Source organism: Saccoglossus kowalevskii, chromosome 13, assembly GCF_978046115.1.
Source record: "Saccoglossus kowalevskii chromosome 13, keSacKowa6.1, whole genome shotgun sequence".
Classification (NCBI taxonomy): domain Eukaryota; kingdom Metazoa; phylum Hemichordata; class Enteropneusta; family Harrimaniidae; genus Saccoglossus; species Saccoglossus kowalevskii.
Window position 1 is genome coordinate 24581383 of NC_140653.1, and position 22984 is coordinate 24604366.

A 22984-nucleotide genomic window follows, 5' to 3' on the forward strand; every position below is an offset into this window, starting at 1 on the left:
ACCACCATCAATTAAAGATTAACGACCTAGTCACCTGATTTTAAATTTAACATCAACCATATAACTTACTAATGAAAAGAGTTTTTATAGTTAAACCTCAAGCACAAATTATTCAAATACCTCTAAACATTTATACCATGTTAAATGTATTCTATACTAATACAAGAGTTTTATTCATTTTAGTTACGATATTGTGGTATGCTAGAGACAACAAGGATACGAAAACAGGGCTACGCTATTAGACCGTCATTTACTGAATTTGTTAGCATGTGAGTGTTTATTATTAATAGACCATTTTCCGTACACTGCGAGAATCACGCGTTATGCGTGAAATCGAACGTAAAAACAGGACAAACAAAGGTCATAGCGTTGTAGTCGCGTCAAACATTGCGTGGGATTCGACAAACGCGAAAGTATTTCGGGAACATTTCCATGCTTAATAATGTGCTGTCCACATTTGATGATAGGCAATTTCGATTAAGTGAGGGTATTCGAAAGCAATATTCCTCCGTCGAAGATCGGCCGGTCAATGTAAGCTGCGAAAAAAAGAAATTCTAGTTCAAAATCAAATCGTTCGATTTTTGCAGCAGACGTTCGACGCGCGTCTTTCATGCATCTCGCGAGATCTCGCAATTGTTCGGAAAATCACCTATTTGATAGCAAACAGTAAAACATTTTACCATTATACAGTTTGGTGATTTAGTAATCGGTTTATACAAAAAGTCACATGACTCTCCACAACCAGTGGTATTTTCACTGCTACACAGTTTCAGGTTTCCCTTGACTAACTAAATTTGTTAAAAAATTGTGTATGAAACTAAATTATTTATTTTGTATACATCCTAGTAAAGCCACACATTTGTCAATCATGTAATACTTGACATCATTTTCAGTGTAAAATAGAACAGGCGCTTAAATTTTGTTTCACTAGATACAAGATCCTGGCTCTTCATCCTAAAATTCCTGAAGATAAAAATGGATGTCTAAGAATCTTAAAAGCTGCTGGTATTACAAACTGGCAGATAGGGTAAGTGTACCATGTCTATAGTCTCTTTGAGAAATGCATAATTTGACAGTGTCTTGTTAACATGGCAACGGCAAGTCTCAAAAGTGTTGAAGAAAATGATGTTGACAAATACAGGTTGTTTTGAAATTCATGATTGAGTTTACCAACTTTGTTTGTAATATTTGGTTAGGTGGGATTATGATGTAAACAATATTAAAAAACAATTGTGTACAATTTCTGAGAAAAAACAATGAATATATTCTCTCTCCAGAAATAGATGTTTTTGTGAGAAATTAGAGTTCCTGACTGATTTATGAAATAAACTTATGTCATTTCACAAAACCAAAAATTACAAATTTGTTTTTGTTTTTTCTCTAGTAAAAACAAAGTTTTCTTGAAATATTACCATGGTGATGAGTTATTGGCTAAATTAGAGCAATTTGATAAGGCAGCTGTGCACGTACAAAGAGGTAAATCACTTTTATACCTAAGCTAATATACTAAACCTTCTAGATGTGTTCAGCTGATTAGAAATGGATTATTCTTCATAAATAATTAATTAATTAATCTGCAGCGTTATTGTGGAATCAACTATCCACAATGACATTGTGAATTCAAATTCTATATTGTGGTAATAAAATTAAGCTATACACTGAAAGCCATTTAGTTTGAAAAATGGCCAACATGCCTGTAATTAAAGTTGCATTCCAAGTTTGCAATTATGTAAAATATCCTTTCAAGAACAATCATAAAATGTGTTGGAATGATGCTGTTTTAGCTATAAAAATCATATATTAAAAATAGGTTTCCTACACTTACTATTTTATTTTGAGAGTACTATAGGGCCTTATCCTTTAGACAAACGCATGTACAATGTAACCATTATGTAACTGTCCCCTTAAGTGAGTGTCTATTTGCTTTCAAATCTGGCTTATCGTATTATACAGTCAATTTCTCATTATGTATCTACAATCTTCTTTTTAGCAAAATTGCATCAGAAATTCACATTCTTCCTTCCAGTCTTATGCACTTGAAATTCTAATATAAAATTTTTTTTTTTTCAAAAAGTTAATTCACATACTCAGTATTTACCATCTCGTTTTGTGTAGTTCAACTGATGGTAGACTTTTTTTTTCTCAGTTGTTCGAGGTTTTCTCGCAAGAAGGAAATATCTCCGGATGAAGGAGGAAGCTCGAAAGAGGGCAATTGAAGTGAACAATTTCCTGAAGCAATTGGAGAACTTGAATATTGATAGTTATGATAAACAACAGATGCTAATAAAAAAGGATAGGAAAATTCCAAAAGGTAAACTTGTGTGAATGTAATGATGATGATGAATAAGGTGGGCTGCGACAGCTACTACGATGACAGCGACGACAATTACGATATCAATTTGATACCTTTTTTTTCTCATTTTCCAGACTACTTTAAAAAGTTGAAAAAAGCTGAATCAATGCCAGCAGACCTACCTGCCCCCCCACTGCCAGCACATGCTAAGTCAAACTCAAAGTCTGCTTATAAGGATCTAGAATTACCAGTTCCACCTAATGAGGTAATTATACAGTCCAAATTTTGTGTAAAAAAAAAAATAAATATTTTATATGTTGCATGGGACCTTCAAAAATACCGAGAGCCAGTTGACAATGTGAAAAAACTCCAGACCCATAATCTAATTATATGGTAGTCATGGAAACCAATGCATGAACATAGTTGATTTTTTTGATAAATGTTTATCTTATTTTAATTTCCTCCCAAGTATACTGATCCCACAGATGAGGGAGATGACGAAAATGATACAGATGATGACATCCTAGAAGATGAGTTTGTAAGAACAAAAAAGAATATGGGATTTGGACCTGAAGGATCAAAAGAGGCTTCTATATTGTGGTTTAAATCAACACAGTCAGAGAAACTGAAAGAAACTCACGGTTTTTCTAATTGGTTCCATGGGATAATAACTAGGAGGTATGTGTTGAAAAGATTATACCCATCATTAGCGCCCTCTAGTGATGTGTTCCTGTCACATCAAAATGACATAAATGATTGGAAGCATTAAGTCATCTATATAAACAACTCTGTTTGATAGTATTTACAATATAACAAATCTCTATAGTATCAGAGGTACATTACTTGGGGTTTGCAACTACGGTGACATGATACCAAGATCCCGTTTCAATCTCGCTCTCACATAAGTGTTCCAAATTCGAATGCACATGCCCGAGGTAACTAGGATACTGGGATGTCCAGGTGGATCAAAATAGCTGCTCAGGATATGACAAATTCTGATAACTATGTTTTCTGTACATTTTCGATGTATTACATTTTTTCACTATGAATGTGGTAATACATGTTCTATTGTTTTATTACAAACTACTTATGTCACGTCAGAAGGTCGTAGCACCAGTTTCGCTATCTACGAAATGAGACTTGAATGGGATCTTGACATGATGTCACCATACAGTACTATGCGCGATGCAAACCCCAAGTAATGTACCTCTAATAGTATTTATTTATTGATCAACAACCACAGGTCAAAACAATTTATGTCAAAAAAGTGTATAGCAGATTTTTCAGTGATGTACATCTATGCAGTTTGATAACTGGAAATCAGTGCTGGATATTTTTTAATTTGATAATCTTTCTCTGGAAATAAATCAACTCTAGTCAAATGTTTTCATCACACATTGTACAGAAAATTACATTAATGAGGTTGTTTGTTTCTCTTCCATCTGCAATGAAGTGGTTCAAGTGAATTGACACAAACTCAGGGTACTCCCAAAAGCATTATAGAGTAGCCCCCCCCTCTACACTCTGTAGTGGTAAATTAAAAAAAATAGAGTATACCACTAATTATCATAACAGTGAATACAATACAATATTTTCCTGAAAAGATATCAACACTGCAGTATGTTCCTACTTTTATGAGCATCCCGAAGAGTGTTTGTTCATTTCAATCTCTATTATGTCAGCTCTCTGTAAAACTAAGATGTTTCCTGGATCTATTGCTGTATTGTGATGGTAATTAATTTTTTATTGTATATCTTGTTTACAGACAAGCTGAGAAACTGCTATGGGACAAACAGATTGGGTGTTACTTAATACGAGTCAGTGAAAGTAGATTTGGTTATTCTCTGTCATTTAGGTCAGTTATTCTTCATTTTTGGTTTGTAGATTTAAGTAATTATATATATCATTATTGATGGAAATAACTTTGTTTTACACTGTACATGTGTTTTAATGTTATAATGTAATACATTGCAGAGTGAAAGAAAGATGCAAACATTTTATGATAGATCAAACTCGGAGCGGTAAATATGTCGTTGTAGGCGAACCAAGAGTTCATGCAAGTCTTTCTGCTTTGGTTAAATACCATGAAAAGGTAACTACTGTAGAATACTTTATTTTCGCTTGGAATTATATTATTGTTTTTAATACAAAAATCATAAATGCCTTGTTTGTTTTTTAAACATAACTGTATACATTTGCAGACTCCAATATCTCCATTCGGCGATCTACTTACTGTACCTTGTGGCCAGGTGAGTTTAGTATTGATTTAACAATTTGCTTATTTGCTCATTAGCATATAACATAATATTACGCATAAAGAATTGTTGATTGCAGTGGATTTGAGCGTAATTTAAAATTTAATTTTAATCTAGCATTTGAATTGATACGAGTAATATAGAGAAGTTTAATTTGTAAAAGTATATACAGGAATATCCAGTATATTATTATTAATGTCCATATTGATGTTCATATTGATGTTCATATTGATGTTAACATTATTATGTTGGATTAAAAGAATATTGATGAAGAATGTCATTTTACAAATTGCATTTTTATACACATTATATATTTATAATATTGTCTTCAGGTTGAAGGCGAGTCAGACTATGCTGAATTAATTAGTGATGCATCAATCAAAATACGTCAGATGCCACCGTTGAGGCCGCCACCACCTTCTGTTTCCAGGCAACCACAAACTTCAAATGCAGCAAGAATCTATCCTGATCTGACTGTTAGTGAAATTTATTAATACTAGCTAAATAATCATTAAATTAATTTTGCAATTCTTATGTGAGTTAAATGGCATGCACAAATACTGTTCTCCAGTATTCAAACTATTGAATCAGGTCAAAAAACCTATCACGTATTTTTCGTTTTAAAAGTTTTACTTTACTTCATTATTGATTTAGACACAAGTCATTGACTTTTGGTATTTTGGTATGAAAACATGCAAGAATTGGCCCTTTTGAAATTGTTTCCATTTAGCACAATTGCCTGCTGAAAACCACATGGATAACCAAAATTTGATTTGAACAACAACAGCATCAACAATAGCAGCGTTCAAAATAATTCAATACCCATCTCATGACTACACCTGATTTTTTCTCTATATGTACTTAAATGAAACTTTTGTTAGAACAAAACATCTTTACTATAGGAAGCATCGATCCATGGCACAAAATTTGCCATTTACGTCAGTGTTTGATACATGTGCAAAAAGTAGTTCGATGACCATACTTTTCTACTAGGATTTTGTGAGCAACAGTCTAAAATAAAGCCATATGTTAAAAGTCAAAGAAAACTTGCGATAAGTTTTAATAGCAGCCAGCTATATAATATAATGTCAAGTGACAAATCTATGAGTCGGGGAATCTCATCAAGTGTTGGAGCAGTGACTCTTATTCTAATTCCTGTGCTTTCAATGTGCATTTCACATGACTTTTTGTGTATATCGTCAGGACACCGTTGAATTTTCTCAGGACTTTGATCATTAAAGTTTTATTTCAATTTGAAAATGTGAAAAAATGAAATAAAATATTTAAAAAGTTGATTTTCCACTTGAATGCAATTCAATTCTAAAACTTTGAATTCTCAGGCTATAAGTAACCAGTCCTCGACTCCGCCTCTACCTGAAAGGAATTACAGCCCACAGTCTAACCGGAAACATCGTAAAGGCCCTGCCCCGCAACCACCTTCAGCAGCATCTCGCCAGAGCCAGGCAAGTCAGGCATCCTACCTCAGTCTGATAAAAGATCAGGTACAGAAGTGTTCATATTAAAGCTGATCCCTGGTGTTATTTCTCACCTGTGTATAGCAACTTGCACTCGGCTGAAAAAATCAATAAAATAACTGCTAAAAATCTTGTGCTTTGTGTGTTCTTATACACTAATAAATCTTTTTTGATTATTAATTTCTATTACTTTTCTAACTAACATATGTAACACTTCTAATCCTGATTCTGCTGCTTTTATCACTGCATATTGATTATCTTTTTATTTATTGTGAATATTTGTTTGTGATTTGATAATTTTGAAGATACAGTGAAAGGCATAAAGCTGGGGATGTTATAAACATTTTATAAATATAAATTTTTAAAAATAAAAATGACTGGTGGAATTCTAATTGATCAATACAGAAACCGTGGACGAGTTCTAATTAATATTAATGAGCTGGTTCGACATCATCCAATCAGCAATGCCTTCATTTTGAATATGTTGGTAGTCATAGTTGCTATGTCACTTGAAGGCATATTATGGGCATAGACAATGAATGAGCTCTTGATGATTGATATTTACAAATATTATATTTTTATAAACTAAGGTACGTCTTCCAGCCATTCACTGTACTCTAAAATGCTGAAATGTTTTTTATTACGGTGGTCAATTACATTTGTAGTTTTACAGTAAAGTAGCAGTACTGTAAAATGACTAATTTTCACTGGGTTTAAATTTCGCTGATTTGCAATTTCAGGCATATTCAGTGGGTTTTAAATTCACACTTTTGTCATTTAGATAATGTGTTCTATATGCTAAATTTTACATATTCACTGGGTTTTAATTTAGCACATTTTCCAATCAGCGAAATAAGCAAAATCAAAACCCAGTGAATAATTAATCTTTTTACAGTATTTGTGATGACATCATATCGACATGCTAATTTAAAACTGTTTCTGTTAAATGATTAACATGATACTGTAGAATACTTTATTTTCGCTTGGAATTTATTTTCGCTAAAAGGATGATTCCATGAAAATAAAATCCAGCAAATATACTTTTTTCTCTATATTTCACATTCAACTCGTCAAAAATCAGTGAAAATAAATTCCATACAAAACATCTAAAATGCTTTTTCAGCGAAAATTAATTCCAGCTAAAATAAAGTATTTCACAGTAGGTGGATGTCTATATGTTAAAGTGGTATTATCTTTAACATATTTAGTAAAATGGGTGGTTTATTGCCACGATTATACCAACATTTTAAATGTAATTCTGATGACTGACATGGAAATAACGTTAAACTATAAGACATCAAAATAACTTCAAAGCATCCCAAAACCATGTAGAAATGTAATGCAGCAACCCCAAATGTTCTGCTTGCAACCATGGGCCCTGGAACTAGCATACAGCAATTATAGATGCATCAAGTGACCAATCAAATTCGTTCCCATATTTTGCATTGCATGGTTTATTCGTGTAGTATCTTGTTATTGGCAACATTGATATGTGTAAAATCGTTTCATTTGACAGAAATTCAAGAAATACAAATGCTCATTAGTGCTGATTGCTTTTTGAGGGTCAACAAAACTTCTGGGTTCACAAGTGAGCCACTGCAGATGGCAGTCATTTGCATAATTTTGAAAATGCATCTTATTAATACATCTCTTTTGAGCTCCAAATATCTTTATTACGTTCTATGCCCGTAGTGCACACGAATGATTTTTGCCAATTTCAGTTGACATTGGGATATACTCTCACTGTGTGCTATGCAATTTGTGTGCCACGGTATTTCACCACGGCTTGCATAATTAAAAACATGGCCTCAACCAATCAGATTATTATGGATAATATAATTAGCGGTGATTTAGAATCTGAAATCATATGTGTGATGGGATTCTGTTTTAAATAGCCGGTTTAACATCATCCAATCAGCCAATCCTTTATTATGAATAAGTAGATATATGTCGCAGTTGATGTCACTAGAAGGCTTGTGCGCACATTATGGGCATAGACAATCTGGAGTTTTTTGAGCCAATTATTTTTGAATATTTTTATAACGATTGATATTTAAAATTTGTTATAAATATGTTTATAAACTAAGCGGTTTAATGTTTATTAACATTTTTGTTTATCCTCAATCTACAGCAAGACATGAAGGATTTTCCTAAGACAGGAGAAGTCAAGGGAAAAAAGAAGCGATGAGAACTTCAATGAAATCAACTTCTCTATCACGCGTATTCAGTATACTTTTATATTTGTAATACATTTATACATGCTTTATTTAGAGCATCTACACTTTCTGATTTTATTCAGTACTGGTACTTAAAATATTTTCCACTTTCTGTGCACCATGGCAAATTAGTAATTATAAATTAGTGTAAAAGATAGAAGTCTGCATTTTTTGACACTTTTTAAAACCCGGATTTTTTAAATAATTCAGAATAACAAAAAGTACCCTATCATTAACAATATATGATTTTTTTCAGCCCATGTCACCAGCCTACAATTTGAGATATTGCATAATATCTCTGTCATAGGAACCTATAGTAAAAGCATAATAATAGTGCCAAAATGGCGACTTTCCACTAAAATACAACCATCAAGAATTTTAAATTATGAGTAGGCTTCTAACTTAACATGTATAAATACATTGTATTACATATTGGTGAATGCTTTGTGGAAGTTGGTGCAAGTCTCCCTTGACTTGTGAATGCATCGGTTGATATTCTGTGATATAACATTGTATCATTCATCATTTCAATTTTGAAGTAAATATTTGGTGAAATAAAACCATTTAAAATTCCCGAAATATGTTACTCAATGTTAGTGAAATATTTTTAGATATATTATTACAAAACATAAATGAATTTTAAATATAGTATATCAAATACATGTACTTTATTGCTTTAATCATATACTTGAATTGAGCTTTGGTTTGCCAAACTTTATGAGGTTGAAATTTTATAAATTTATATCATAAAGTAATATTTTAAAATAGATTTAATAAGAAATTCATTATATTTGCAAATATACCAAGTAGATGGGATTTGAAAAGTTTTGTTTGTTCAGTTTCTTTTTTTTTTCGTTCACTTCTGTATTAATATAATAATTGATTGTTTTGGGGTTTTTTTGTCAAACATAGCTTTTCCTTTTGAAAATGTCTATAATATACAAAACACTGAGTTGATTAAAAAAAATTAATAATTTTGTAGAAAAAACAAGAATACTATTATCTCACTTATTAAACATTGTGCCTGTCATTGTCAATAATATTTAGATGAATCTATTGTCCAAATAAAAATTACCATAAATTACCCATGATGTCATCTTTTAAAGTAAGGGTGTTACTATGAAAACAGTCAAGGGTTCATTTTATTTTTATAGATTTGGTAATGTTGAGGGAAGTGGGTAGTTTTTTTATTTGTCAGAAACTGTTATCATTGTTTTTTGTATAGTAAAGTCCTACAAATTTCATTGGAAAGCAGTTGTAACATACGCTGACAGGATTTTTTATAAATCTAAATTTTTAAAAATAGGTAAAAAAACAATTTAATGTTGTTGGAAACATTTTTTCTAATTGAACAAAAAGTGTTTACAAGGTCAAGACTCTGTGATCATTTTTCTCACTCACTTACGGCAAGGTATCTTTCATAATCTTGATATTTCAAAATCAGTGTTACACATGAAATGGTGAAGCAGTTTTTTTAAAACATTGTGCTGTAATTTATTATAATGAGTGTCAGTTGATCATGTTAATTGTGAGACCACTCTTATGAACTGGTGTTAACTAGGACTTGAATTATGAATAGCAATATAATAATGATCTTGAAACTTTTAGCCTTTGAATCTTTGCACTTTCCTTCTAAATCCCAGAACAAATTATGGTCAATGAGTCACTAATTTGACGAGCCAATGAGTTTTAGTTTCTGTGGTTTTGCTAAAGCTGGTCTGTACATGACATTTTAATAAATTTGCATGTCTAATAAGATAAACTTAAATTCAGAAATATTTTATTCAAGTATATCTATGCATGTGTATGTTAAATTCATATAAATGAAATGTATGGTAAATTATATTGAAATAAAATGAATTATTTTAAGACACATTTGTCCCAAGTTGTTTATTCTATTCAGTTACGTGTTCAAATATTAGATACTTATCAGTAATACTGTATTTACGACTGGAAGTGGATAAAAGGGGAAACAAATTTATAAAAAGTTAAAGGAGAACCCAATTTATTACTCGTTAAAAGGGAAGTTCTTGCTAGGGGGCGAGTAGTTATAGCTCATTACTGGTAAAGTGTATAGTCTAACATGATTAAAAGAAAATCCCAGCCTGTAGTTGGAGAGATATAGTAACTATTAACAATTTGAGCGAATTAATTGTAAATAGATTTACACCTGCATTGTTCTACAAAGTATATTGGTTTATTCTATTATGTTTAGCTTGTTTTTGTATGTTTATTTTCATAGAGACTATCTATGTGCCTTTGCTAATCATGATTCTCACCATTCTTGTAGTTATGCCTAAAGCCCAGTAATGATATAAATTATTGTGGTATACCCCCCCCCCCCCCGGTAGTTATTTAATGCCATCAAAGCCTATAAAAAGGTGTAGACACTGTCATTTTGTTTAATTCATAATTTATAGGACCAACTAAACAACATAAAACAGTTGAGGTAGGGTACTGATTAAATGGAATTATACAGAAAGTGCTAATAATATATGTTATTTATTAATTCTACAATACAACAAATGATTTTAATTACAACCAAAAAAATCACACCATAACTAATACAAATGAGTTGTTCAGCTCTTGACGTGAAGATTACAAACATTCTATGTTTATCACCATTTATCTCTAACCAGGATGTCTAAAAACTTCAAGGCATCTTTTCGAGTCGAAAGCGCGGTGGTCGTCGCGCAGCGCGTGTTCGAATTTCATGTAAATAAACAATGTATTTTACACGCGTTGTATACGTCGCTATGAGTCCTACATCGAACAGGGCGCGGCACGACAACTGCCGCCCTTTAAGAATAGTTTTCAGCCAACACTTTGGTGACACCCACACGTACGACTCTACAGTCATTAAAGTAATTTCCCGCTGTATCACATAATTTTTAAGGTAAGTGTTCCAAGCTCCGAAACCGTGCGAGCAGACTATAATAAGTACGCCGTCGATGTAAGTTACACCAGAGGTACATTACTTGGGGTTTGCAACGCGCATAGTACTGTATGGTGACATCATGTCAAGATCCCATTCAAGTCTCATCTCGTAGATAGCGAGACTGGTGCTACAACCTTAAAGCTTCTGACATGACATAGGTGGTTTGTAATAAGACATTTATAGTGAAAAAATGTAAATACATCGAAAATGTACAGAAAATATAGTAATCGTAATCCGTCATATCGTGAGCAGCTATTTTGATCCACCTGGACATCCCAATATCCTAGTTACCTCGGTCATGCGCATTTGAAATTTTTCTGAGTTGGAACACTTATGTGAGAGTGAGATTGAAACGGGATCTTGGTATTCATGTCACCGTAGTTGCAAACCCCAAGTAATGTACCTCTGGTTACACTTATTAGTATGTATGTGATTGATTTGGTAATAAGATGATTAATACTATTCTTTGATTGGTTAAATCGGACCTCCGGAGAGGTCATCAAAAATTGCAGCGACCGACGGTATTTCACGTCGTTTCGTGCGGGGTATTGGTAAAAGTTTTCAACTAGCAATAATCGCGCCTCGGTTGGACCTCATTGGCTACGATATCGCCTCTGCGCAGAGATACTTCAAAAACGATACGTATATTTGACTGATTGAACATGGACACAATTTAGTCCGCGGTGAGTATTCAAAATGGTGGACAAGACGATTTAAAACAACGTTTTACTTCACACTACCGATGAATTATTAAAATCTTTCAACTTTATAATTTAAAATAACGAATTATCCTTATAGTTCTGATGCAATACATACATAGCTTGGAGCATTTGTTGTGAATTTTTGCATCTCACCCCAACTTGATTACGAGTGCCTTTTATTATGCAAATTTAAAGACCCCCCCTAGTATTTCTGGTCAAATTCAGGCGAGGGAAAGAAGATTGAATGGTTCATTCATTGGTTCATTTATCTTGATTTATGCTGTTTAAGTTGTTCTTGTTGAGACGATTGTGAGTAATAATGCCCGTCTACGCACAACAGCCATCGCTATGTACAGTATCATACGAACGTCACCGCTACTACTGAGCGTCCTCTACGATAAACAGTCTTTTTATTTTTTCAATGAAGTCCGAGATTTTGTACTACTACTATCACCACGAATTGTAATAGTAATAATAATATAAGCGTTTTGCATTAATCAAAGTTTATAGAATGGGCTTTTCAGGTAAGATAAGCATCTTGTAAACTGAAAATAGTATAACATGTATAACACTGAAACCAATCTGATTAAAATCTGATGTATTGTACAGCATGCATTTCATTTTATATATTTATTTTACTTTTACTATTCTTTTTTTAATTATTTTGTTACATACCGGTACTTGTGATTCAGTATATTTTTAACTATCACTTTATTGGCATTCATAATTACCAAAACTTAAAAAATAAATACTACGACAGATCAAAATAAAATAAAATAGAATAAAATAAACATACAAAAAAAAAAAAAAAAAAAAAAGAAGCCAAAACTAGGATCTTATTTTAATCAGATAGCAATGAAACATGACAGTTACTTGTGAGATAGCAGTTGTATCGTGGTGTTTTGGGTCCGGCTGTATACTGACGATGTGTATATAATTGACAGACGAAGAAAAATACCTTCCCAGACCCAAAACGCAGCGAAACCACAGCTACTTGTGAGTTGACTATACAAACACAACACACTAATGACGTGGCATAATATTATTTAATTTGTCATAAGACAATGATATACTGGTAAGCAATTACAATTATAGAAAACAAATTATAAGAGATTGCACATGATTGGAATCACCAGCTTACCAATGTTTGCAAACATTTTAAAACTTTAAATTACAATATTTGGTCAAGAAAAAAACACATTTCACTCTGGTCATTGGACGGGTCGTCAATCATTCCACATTTACTCTAATAGAAGCACATAAGCTAAAATTTTCATTTACTTTATGCTGAATACTCGTATAGGTAGCATATGACTTATTTCGATCATATGCAAATGTATGTACTAATAATTAAGCAAATACTTCATTATATGATAATCATACGTAAAAATTGTAAAGCTTAAGTTTTGTTTTCATGAAATACACTGCTGTATGCCATTACTACTGTAAAATCTGTATTAGAAACCGCGGCTTCTATTAAAATGGCACAATGCAATATAAGGGATGTGGCTTCTATTAGAGCATATACACATATGAGAAATGGTGAATTTTTGGTTCTCAATTGTTCAGAAAGAATGGGTGCGACTTCTATTAGGGATGCGGCTTCTAATACAGATTTTACGGTAGTACACAGATATACTAGGGGTAGTGTATGAGCGATAATGTTAGTCCCACATATGTTTCACACTTGTTGTTGTCTTGCCGTCTGATATTAGCTTGGTAAACAGGAAATGAATTTAAAACCCGGTACAGAAACCACACAGCATCGCTACGCAACCAATCATTGAGAAACGCAACAGAGCTCAGTAAATACGCTTGGTCATTAAAAGCCAATAACATCGATTACGACATCAAATGGAGAGTGTTATCGCGTGCTGCACCATACAATACTTCAAGCAAACGTTGCAACTTGTGTATTAGAGAGAAATATATTATAATTTTCCAACCACATTACTGTAGTTTAAATAAAAGAAATGAGCTTTTTTCTTCCTGTAGACACAGAGCCAAATCGTTGCTATGCAACAACTAGTTTTAATATCGTAAACACACTCCATTGTTATGCAAATCTGTAGCGCTTATAACGTAGTCTGTTTCGGTGGTTTATTTAATAAAGTCTTAACTCCTGATGAGTGAGGTACTCCATGTACCTTACAAAACAGTACTGTAGAGTGAACTTTACTCATGTAGTCGTGTCTTAATTTCTCTGTCCACGTATGTAAATCTGCTCTACAAACTCATCGTTTAGTATCGAGCACTCTCCCCTGGAATAATCGACTACCTTCCTATATATATATATATATATATATATATATATATATATATATATATATATACATACAATATTTTAACATACGTCACCAAACAAAAATTATGAGATATGATGGAATGTTGGAATGTTTCTGCCATAGGAACCAATTGTAAACAACTCAAAACGCACATTTTTGATCATTTTCAAGGTTGCTTTGTGGAAAACTTAGTTGAGTGACGATATATTTTTATTTCAGAATTTTGAACATTTTAGTAACTCAGCCCCTCAAGGATGTCTGAGTATATTATTTTTATGATAGAAAACTACCTTTAAACCATATATTTCTTCAACTTTGTTGAATCTATTTCAACTGACTGTAATTCAAACTTTATTTCATAAAGTCAAATTATGCACAGCGAAAAATCTAAACATTTATAAAAACGCATTTTTGAATATTATATAAAGCAAAACAAAATTTAGCTAAAAACTAATTTAAATTAAAAAATAATTTATATAGGGAATCTACCATCTTTGATCCCAGACTTTTTTTAATGCTCAACCCTAATTTTGTGAGATAGTAGCACCATTTGATAAGAAGCATGGAAATTAAAGGGACAGACCAAAAGAGATCTTAGGAAACAAATGGGGGACGAAAAAAGAGCATTCCATAATCAAATTGGATAAACTTATTTTCATCATGATTTGATTGCCATGAGCCCCTCTTCCAAACCATCAAATGATATAGCAAGTTTGGCAGCATATATTTTACACATATCAATAGACATATCCCATTTCTAGCAATTTTTTTTGTAGATCTCTGTTTCTTCCTAAAACAGTTAGGATACCATTTCCTCAAACAGTAAATATCAATAATGACTCAATTTCGATTAAAATAAAATATAGTACATTCAGAAGCAATATGACATTAAAAAAACATGCGCATACATGAACAAGTGACCTCTAAAATGTGTAGAATATATCATTTGTTTAATTAATATAGGACCACCTCCCCCTAATATGAATTTATTAAGTTATTACTCATGTAGATGCCAGTTTAATTACATGCAATTTAATAAAATACATCAAGTATCTTTCAATTATGATCCTCAATTTGGTAATCAATGAATTATCACCACAAATGTTTAGTCACATAATCCACTCTTTTTCACATTACCACCAACAGATATTGAAATGTCAATATGAAAAAGCTGAGCGACAGCTTGTTCTTAAGACTCTGATAAAAAAACTGAGAACCAATTCCTATGTATTCTCAGGGTGGAATTGCACATTTTATGCAAATAGGTAGTGATGGATTTGTTGTTGTTTCAACTTATCCTTGAATGTTGAAAATTGTCAAAGATTTAGAAACCATAAACAAATAATTTTGTTAAATGACAGACCATAATGCCATGATTATGTCATACAGTTAAGCATGCTATAATGGAGTATGGCGACACTGTATTCTGATAGTGAGATAGCAACACTATTGTGATACAATGAAAGTACACATATGTTAATTAGATCTGAGTGCAATGGGAAATACATATAACCGTGTCACCAGATAAAATCCTGTGCTGCTGACAAGTCATACATGCATTATGAATAAAAAGCAATATAATATCGCCACCAACCATCGACTACAGTAATTTAAGGTCTCCTGTTATTGTGTCAACCTTACTGGTCAATCCCATCATAACTAACACTGTGACAGAGCCACTTGGTATCTGTAAATAAAAATTAACATAATTTACATGAGCGCAATACTAAGTTATCAGCAAGGCTAATGAATATATATATTTGATATAAAGTGTCAGATAATAATAATGTAGTATTGCAAGGTCAGTTATAATGAGCACGGACATACCTGAGTTTTACCAGCATCTCGAACCAAATATTGTGGTAAACCAAGTGAAAGTGCCTTTTCCTGCAAAACTGTTAAATGTTGTGCATTTTCACCACTTACTACTATTTTGGTTTCCCTGGAAATGATAAATTAAAAGTAAGGTCGGTAATCAATATTTTAATGAACAAATACTTTCTCTCCAGTTTGAAGCAAATATTTTTAACTTTAAATTTGTACCATAATTTCATTAGAAGCATATCTCAAAACGTATGTCTGTCGTGTAAGCAGTGGTATATGTTACTAATTGTACAAATACAGTATTATAGTGAATTTTAAATAATGTAAACATCAAAATATCATGCGTACATACCCACTGTCTTCCCAGTTAAATAGCATCTCTGCAAATGTTGATTGCTCTCGTAGGAGAATTCGATACAATGCAATAGACGCATGTCCCACCTGTGCAGCTGATTTGCCGATGCCCATGTTTAACTCACTGTTGACAACAAACACCATTTTATATGAATCCCCACAGCGAGCACCAAGGTCAGGATAAACCTGAAAACAACAGGCATTTGTTAAGTGTTGGTACTTTTGGAAAAAGTGGTGCATTTTCCTATAATCTTATTATGAATTTCATAATAAAATATAAACATAAACTAGTCAGTGTTATTGACGTGATGTTCTATTTAGAGGTGAATGTCTCATAAAAGTGCACATAAACGGATGATAGCATTTATTGTATGCCGGATCATTTGAATAAAACATACAGTACAGTTCAGCATAACTTACGATAACTTACAAAATAACTATCAGCTAGTTTTGCCTTTTCATTGAAGACAATCTGTGATGTGTTGACACAGGAACACACAAAACATGACTCAGGAACACACAAAACATCAAAGAAACCAGAGAGCTTTCAAACTTAACTTCTTGTTTATTCCGCCATTTTCAGGTACCCCAACGGCACTACTTTTTACATATCAATACACTCGGGTGATCAGGTGACATATAACACCGTTACAAAAGTAGGTATTCTGACACATGCAATAAAGTAGTCCCACAAACATCACACAATCATTTTTACGAGGAGTATCATTGCCATCAACTGATTCCTTTGTAGTATTTACCTAAGTTACTAATATGAACCAAATTTTTTAGACAGATTACTCCGCTAAATCTAGACATGTGGCAGTTTTAAAAGCAGGCAAGCTTGTGTTATACTAACTTAAAGCATGGAAGGTACTAACGAAAGGAGCCACGACGCTATTGTTTTAGCTTTAATCCATGTCAATGTTTGTTCACAAACATTGTTCTTGTTAGCTTTTAACACCTTCATACAATGGGTTATGCTAATCTCGAGCATTCGGTAATATTCAGAGCATGTTCGGAAGCGATAGTCGTACCTCGCATGTACAATATTGAAAATGGCGAACTTTAATGGAAAATTGTCAGATATAACATTGATTGAAGAAGAACTGATGAAATATCGTGAATTTTGTATTTGTAATGGTAATGAGACTTAATCAATGATTGCTTGTGACGATTGGATTATTCAATGGTACCATTGTCAGTGCGTGGGTTTGGCGCCCGAAACTGTCGACATTTTTTACCACCAGACATCGGCGAACACCAACAGAAAAGATAGTATCGAAAGAAGAGCATGCCTCGACACTTTCTCTGTGATAATATTTCTTAGGAGTCCTTAGGAATTGTTGTTGTATGCACTCGAAATCTTGTTCTAGTTACAGTTGCTAATATTTAAAACATGGGAAATTTGTGAAGTCAAACGTTCATCTGTTGAATTTCCGGTTGTGAAATACGTATTTTGACCTTTTACACCTAAACAAACCCAGTGCGCATGTGTGATGACCGTAGTTTCTTAATGCGCATATATTTCATAGTCACATTAAAAAAATGGCGGGGTTGTATCATACTCCGCTAACTCGTTACTTGTGTAAACAATTGCAAACTATCATGGACATCAAAGATGAGCTAGACAATGGCCTTATCAGGATTAATTTGGGTTGAAACAAAAGGAAATAAGCCAATTAAGAGACTTAAGTGGCCACTTGATAGGCGTCGTAGCTTCTTCCGTTAGTACCTTCCATGCTTAAAGCTAGGTGAATGTTAAGTTACGCTCAGAACCTACTATAAATGTGCTACTAAGAGACTAAATACGGATAAGTGGAAGAATGGACAAACTAATAGTCCCCATGTTTAAATTTCACATACAACAAATCCACCAGTTTTGTGTTATTGCAAAAATAACACCACGCAGTGTGCTCTCCTTCAATTGTCAATCAATTATAGAATAATGGTGTCGCAAATCACTGAATAATGTACAAAATAATAAACTCACGTCAAGCGCAGCCTCCAGATCTGATTCAGGATTCTCAAATATATAAGCAGCAGCTAACTCTGCTGAACTGTTGCCAGTGAAAAATAATGCCTGTGAAAAAGTTTAAAAAGTACAGTAACAGAGTTTATGCTTTCTGTTAAACGTAACTACAGTTGACTGGGCATCGGTAGCAAAGGGTTGAATACTGGAAAAGGTTTGATCCCCTATTCTGGGAGAGCGGGTCACAGACACCATGGGAAGGAACTACCAAGTACTGAAGCTGCTGCATGTTTATATGTATCAATTTATTTAGGTTTTACAATGTTTAACAGTTGATCGATTTAAATCACATTATACTTTGTTTTCACTATATCAATCTCAACCAAGAGCTTTTTCCATATTTTTTCATTCGATTCGATTGGATGTTAATTATTTTGGGTTAATGCATCCTTAAAATGTGCTCAAAAATTTTATGATTTTAAACCAGTATTTTAATAACAGCAGTAAGCAAACTATTCTCATCTATTAGCAACTTTTGTTGCATAAAATAAAATTTTGTCGTAAGAAGTAAAAGTTTTGTTTTGTAAATTAAACTTTTGTTCAATAGAATAAAGTTGTGTTGTGGAAAGTAAAAATTGTTTCAATTTATTTTTCTAAAGCTTTCCAACACATAGTATTCCAACACATGTGGATTCACTTTAATTCCAAATTACCGTCTGTCAAAACAAGGCAAATCCAGACAAATCCTAGTTTTTCCCCACGATGAGTGAAAACATGTCACATAATATTTCCTCCCCTTGAAATTATTGTGTCTTAGGCCAGACTTTTTTATTCCTTGTTTCTCAAGTTTTTATAAGGCAATTTTTTTGAGGAGGGCGGAAAAAAATATAATTAATTCTTTTTTTCCATTAGATTTGTGTGATTCTCAAAAAATTGTAAGTGAGATCATTGATCGGAGAGAAGAAATGAAATAAAATTTTATTCCATGTACCGGTATAACCTTGTTTCTCATCTGCGCGAGACTTCTGTAGTGTGATCATGATACTCCCACGAAAATGCAACTTGGGTTTGTTATGTGGCGGGCAGAAAAAAAATGAAGATAAAAATAAGTTTTTTTTATCAATTTTTTGCACTTACAAGTCGGCGGTGCGAGAAATTACGCTGAAATAAAATTTCATATTTATTTCATTTTCGGCTCCTCTTCATTTGGCGGGTTCGCGAAACAAGGGATAATAAAAGTCTGGCCTTAATTTGAATAACCACAATGTTGTGTTTGGTACAACCCCAGTTATTGACAGACAAATGAAGATAATATTAGTTAACAACCTTCTCAGCAACATTTTTCGATATTCCCATACTGCACAGCATTGTTACAAGATTTTCATCAGCTTTCCAGCCATCAGCTTCTCCTCTCATCCCTTGATCCTGGTCCTCTTCAGCTAACCTTCCTGCTCCTGGAGATTCACTCATAATTCCAGACTTAGGGGTACTAGATAATACAGAAATCATCATTATGTCAATGTCAACCCTGACCCCTCCCTTCTCGGGCGGTATGGGACAAATGTGCTGCATTAGACGGGGTTTACCACCAAACTCTGCCCGTTGAGGTGGGGTATAATAATGTTTTGTGTCCCGTCATCGCTAGCTGCGCATGCGGACATGCAGGGGGTTTGTTTTGGTGGGAATTTGCCTATCCTTCTTGCCCCAGGTGGTGGGTCATTTGGCAAATCTTACAACAATAATTTCCAAATCCCCTACTAAAGCCCGAGGTGGGAAGGGGGTGGGGGCTGACATTGACTGGAGCATTAGTATGGATACAACTTGTGATATCTGATGACTTTTATAAACAATACTGTATTTGTTAAAATAGCGTCTCAGGTACAAGCACCGATAAGCAGTAAACTGCATTTCCTGCATGTTAATTCATTAAAATACGACTTGACATTAGACAAATGTGGTAAACAACATTGGAAAGTCTTTCTCACGAATCTTCGTGAATTTATGCACTCTTCGATCGATTAAAATGTTAAGAAATTTTGTAGCCTTCGTACATGGACGGGGGGTGTTAGCATCATAATACGAACAGTCGATCCCCAACCACATTATGAGAACTGTCCAATAGTTCGCCCCGATCAACACAGCGCTATACATGATATATGGCTAGAAATTGTGTAGAAACGGCGTGCGTATTATGCAACGCCCGGGAGTTAGACGCGACAAAATGCGTTGTCTACACACAGAACTGCAGCTCGGAGCTGATAAACTGTCACACTACTGAACTGTGGCATGATTCTGAATTCTGAAGGTAAAAAAAACAAACGTTTTAAAATCAGGCTACATATTTCTAATGTTCATCTTGTTTACACGATAACTCAGATAATTGTTATCGTGTACGTCAAACGCATTCACGGTTTGGCTAAAAATAAAGCGGTATACAATGCACTGCACGTCATGCAATTCAGCAACGGGCGAATTTTCGCTGAGAGAATACTTACAAAATATAAAATAAACAGAAGTTTTAGCCTATCAGTGGAGCGTCATCAAACTGATCAAATGATTCATGGAGGCCGCCATCTTCAATAGTGCACCACGGGTGAAAGAGTGGGTCAAAGGTTACTAGGCTGACCCATTTTTCGTGCGTTTTTTTCTGAACGAACTTCCGAACAGTTTAGTACATGAACCGCGGTTTATATGTCCACGGTTATAATAGAGTTTGTGTTTGCTAATTCCAAAAAAAAAAACGACAGATAGTTAATCCATGAACCTACAAACTGTTATGGTAGGTCCATGGTTAATCATTGATTGTAAAATACTTTATTTTCGCTTGGAATTTATTTCTCTGGGTGATTCATTGAAAATAAAGTAAAGTGAATATACCTTTTTCCATAGTTTACATTCAACTCATCAACAAATCCGTGCAAATAAACTCAATAAAACACCCAAAAAGTCTTTTCGACGAAAATTAATTTCAGCTAAACGTATTTTACAGTAGTTAAAAGGCGGCAGTCGTCGCGCCGCGCCCTGTTCGATATGGGACTCATAGCGACGTATACAACGCGTGTAAAATACATTGTTTATTCACATGAAATTCGAACACGCGCTGCGCGACGACCACCGCGCTTTAATAATTTGGTTAGTCATTAATTAATTATTTATAGAAGCCAATTTGCGGAACTTTATGTACAAAAGTTGATCTGTGTATCGTGAAAGTTAATCCTGTTTCATGAAATGTTGCAAGCTGATGTTTACAAAAGTTAATCCTGTTTCATGAAATGAAACAAATTGATGTCTACAAAAGTTCATCCTGTTTCATAAAATGTTGAAAATTTTTGTCTACAACGGTTGACCTTGTTCCATGAAATGTTGCAAGTTGTTGTCTACAAAAGTTGATCTGTGTATCATGAAATGTTGCAAGTCGTTGTCTATAAAAGTTGATCCTGTTTCATGAAAAGTTGCAAGTTGTTGTTTGTAAAAGTTGATCCTGTTTCATGAAATGTTGCAAGTTGATGTCTTCAAAAATTAATCCTGTTTCATAAAATGTTGCAAGTTGTTGTCTACAAAAATTTACATTGTTTCATTAAATGTTGCAAGTTGTTGTCTACAAAAGTTGACCCTGTTTCATGAAATGTTGCAAGTTGTTGTCTACAAAAGTTGACCCTGTTTCATGAAATGCTGCAAGTTGTTGTCTACAAAAGTTGACCCTGTTTCATGAAATGTTGCAAGTTGTTGTCTACAAAAGTTGACCCTGTTTCATGAAATGCTGCAAGTCGTTGTCTACAAAAGTTGACATTGTTTCATGAAATGTTGAAAATTGTTGTCTACAACAGTTGATCCTGTTTCATGAAATGCTGCAAGTTGTTGTCTACAAAAGTTGACCCTGTTTCATGAAATGTTGCAAGTTGTTGTCTACAAAAGTTGACCCTGTTTCATGAAATGCTGCAAGTCGTTGTCTACAAAAGTTGACATTGTTTCATGAAATGTTGAAAATTGTTGTCTACAACAGTTGATCCTGTTTCATGAAATATTGCAAGTTGATGTCTACAAAAGTTGACATTGTTTCACTAAATGTTGCAAGTTGTTGTCAACAAAAGTTGACCCTGTTTCATGAAATGTTGCAAGTTGTTGTCTACAAAAGTCGACCCTGTTTCATGAAATGCTAAAATTCGTTGTCTACAAAAGTTGACATTGTTGCATGAAATGTTGAAAATTGTTGTCTACAAAAGTTGACCTTGTTTCATTAAATGTAGCAAGTTGTTGTCTACAAAAGTTGACTCAGTTTCATGAAATGCTGCAAGTCGTTGTCTCCAAAAGTTGACATTGTTTTATTAAATGTTGCAAGTTGATGTCTTCAAAAGTTGCATCATGCAATGTTGCAAGTCGTTGTCTATAAAAGTTGACCCTGTATAATGCAATGTTGCAAGTTGATGTCTACAAAAGTTGCATTATACAATGTTGCAAGTCGTTGGCTACAAAAAGTTGACTCTGTATAATGCAATGCTGCAAGTTGTTTACTGGTGCATCATCAAATCAAGTTTGTTTAAATTTGAAAAAAAAAAGTATAAAACAATATTAAAATAGGCAAATTAACGGCCTTACAAATACAGGATATGTCGTTTGGGTACCCCGAGTTTTGATGCTCTTTGTCTATGTGCATGAGACTGGCATACGCTGAGA

The 22984-nt window shown here is 33.5% G+C and overlaps 2 protein-coding genes and 1 non-coding gene across 3 annotated transcripts in view; 1 reads left to right on the forward strand and 2 right to left on the reverse strand.

The window, feature by feature from the left end:
* Positions 1-10112, forward strand: part of LOC102805349 (myosin-IIIb-like) — a 33778-nt gene extending 23666 nt beyond the window's left edge. The window contains exons 19-30 of the mRNA XM_085507108.1: positions 184-269; positions 932-1027; positions 1385-1476; positions 2147-2311; positions 2428-2558; positions 2763-2971; positions 4059-4148; positions 4268-4385; positions 4495-4542; positions 4881-5024; positions 5889-6050; positions 8155-10112. Of these exons, the coding sequence (XP_085363234.1) occupies positions 184-269; positions 932-1027; positions 1385-1476; positions 2147-2311; positions 2428-2558; positions 2763-2971; positions 4059-4148; positions 4268-4385; positions 4495-4542; positions 4881-5024; positions 5889-6050; positions 8155-8211 (1398 nt within the window). The 3' untranslated portion in view covers positions 8212-10112. The remainder of the gene's footprint in view (positions 1-183; positions 270-931; positions 1028-1384; positions 1477-2146; positions 2312-2427; positions 2559-2762; positions 2972-4058; positions 4149-4267; positions 4386-4494; positions 4543-4880; positions 5025-5888; positions 6051-8154) is intronic.
* A 1549-nt stretch (positions 10113-11661) lies between these two features.
* LOC144356066 (U4 spliceosomal RNA) lies at positions 11662-11803 on the reverse strand. Its single transcript, XR_013421366.1, has one exon. It is a non-coding gene; the product is annotated as a U4 spliceosomal RNA (small nuclear RNA).
* A 2664-nt stretch (positions 11804-14467) lies between these two features.
* On the reverse strand, positions 14468-20894 carry LOC102805236 (putative peptidyl-tRNA hydrolase 2). Its single transcript, XM_085506765.1, has 6 exons — positions 20806-20894; positions 19637-19799; positions 18332-18421; positions 16340-16527; positions 15991-16105; positions 14468-15850 (listed from the first exon to the last, which is right to left on the reverse strand). Exons 2-6 carry the CDS (start codon positions 19778-19780, stop codon positions 15764-15766), a joined length of 624 nt encoding a protein of 207 aa, XP_085362891.1. The 5' UTR covers positions 19781-19799; positions 20806-20894; the 3' UTR covers positions 14468-15763.
* Between the last annotated feature and the right edge of the window lie 2090 nt (positions 20895-22984).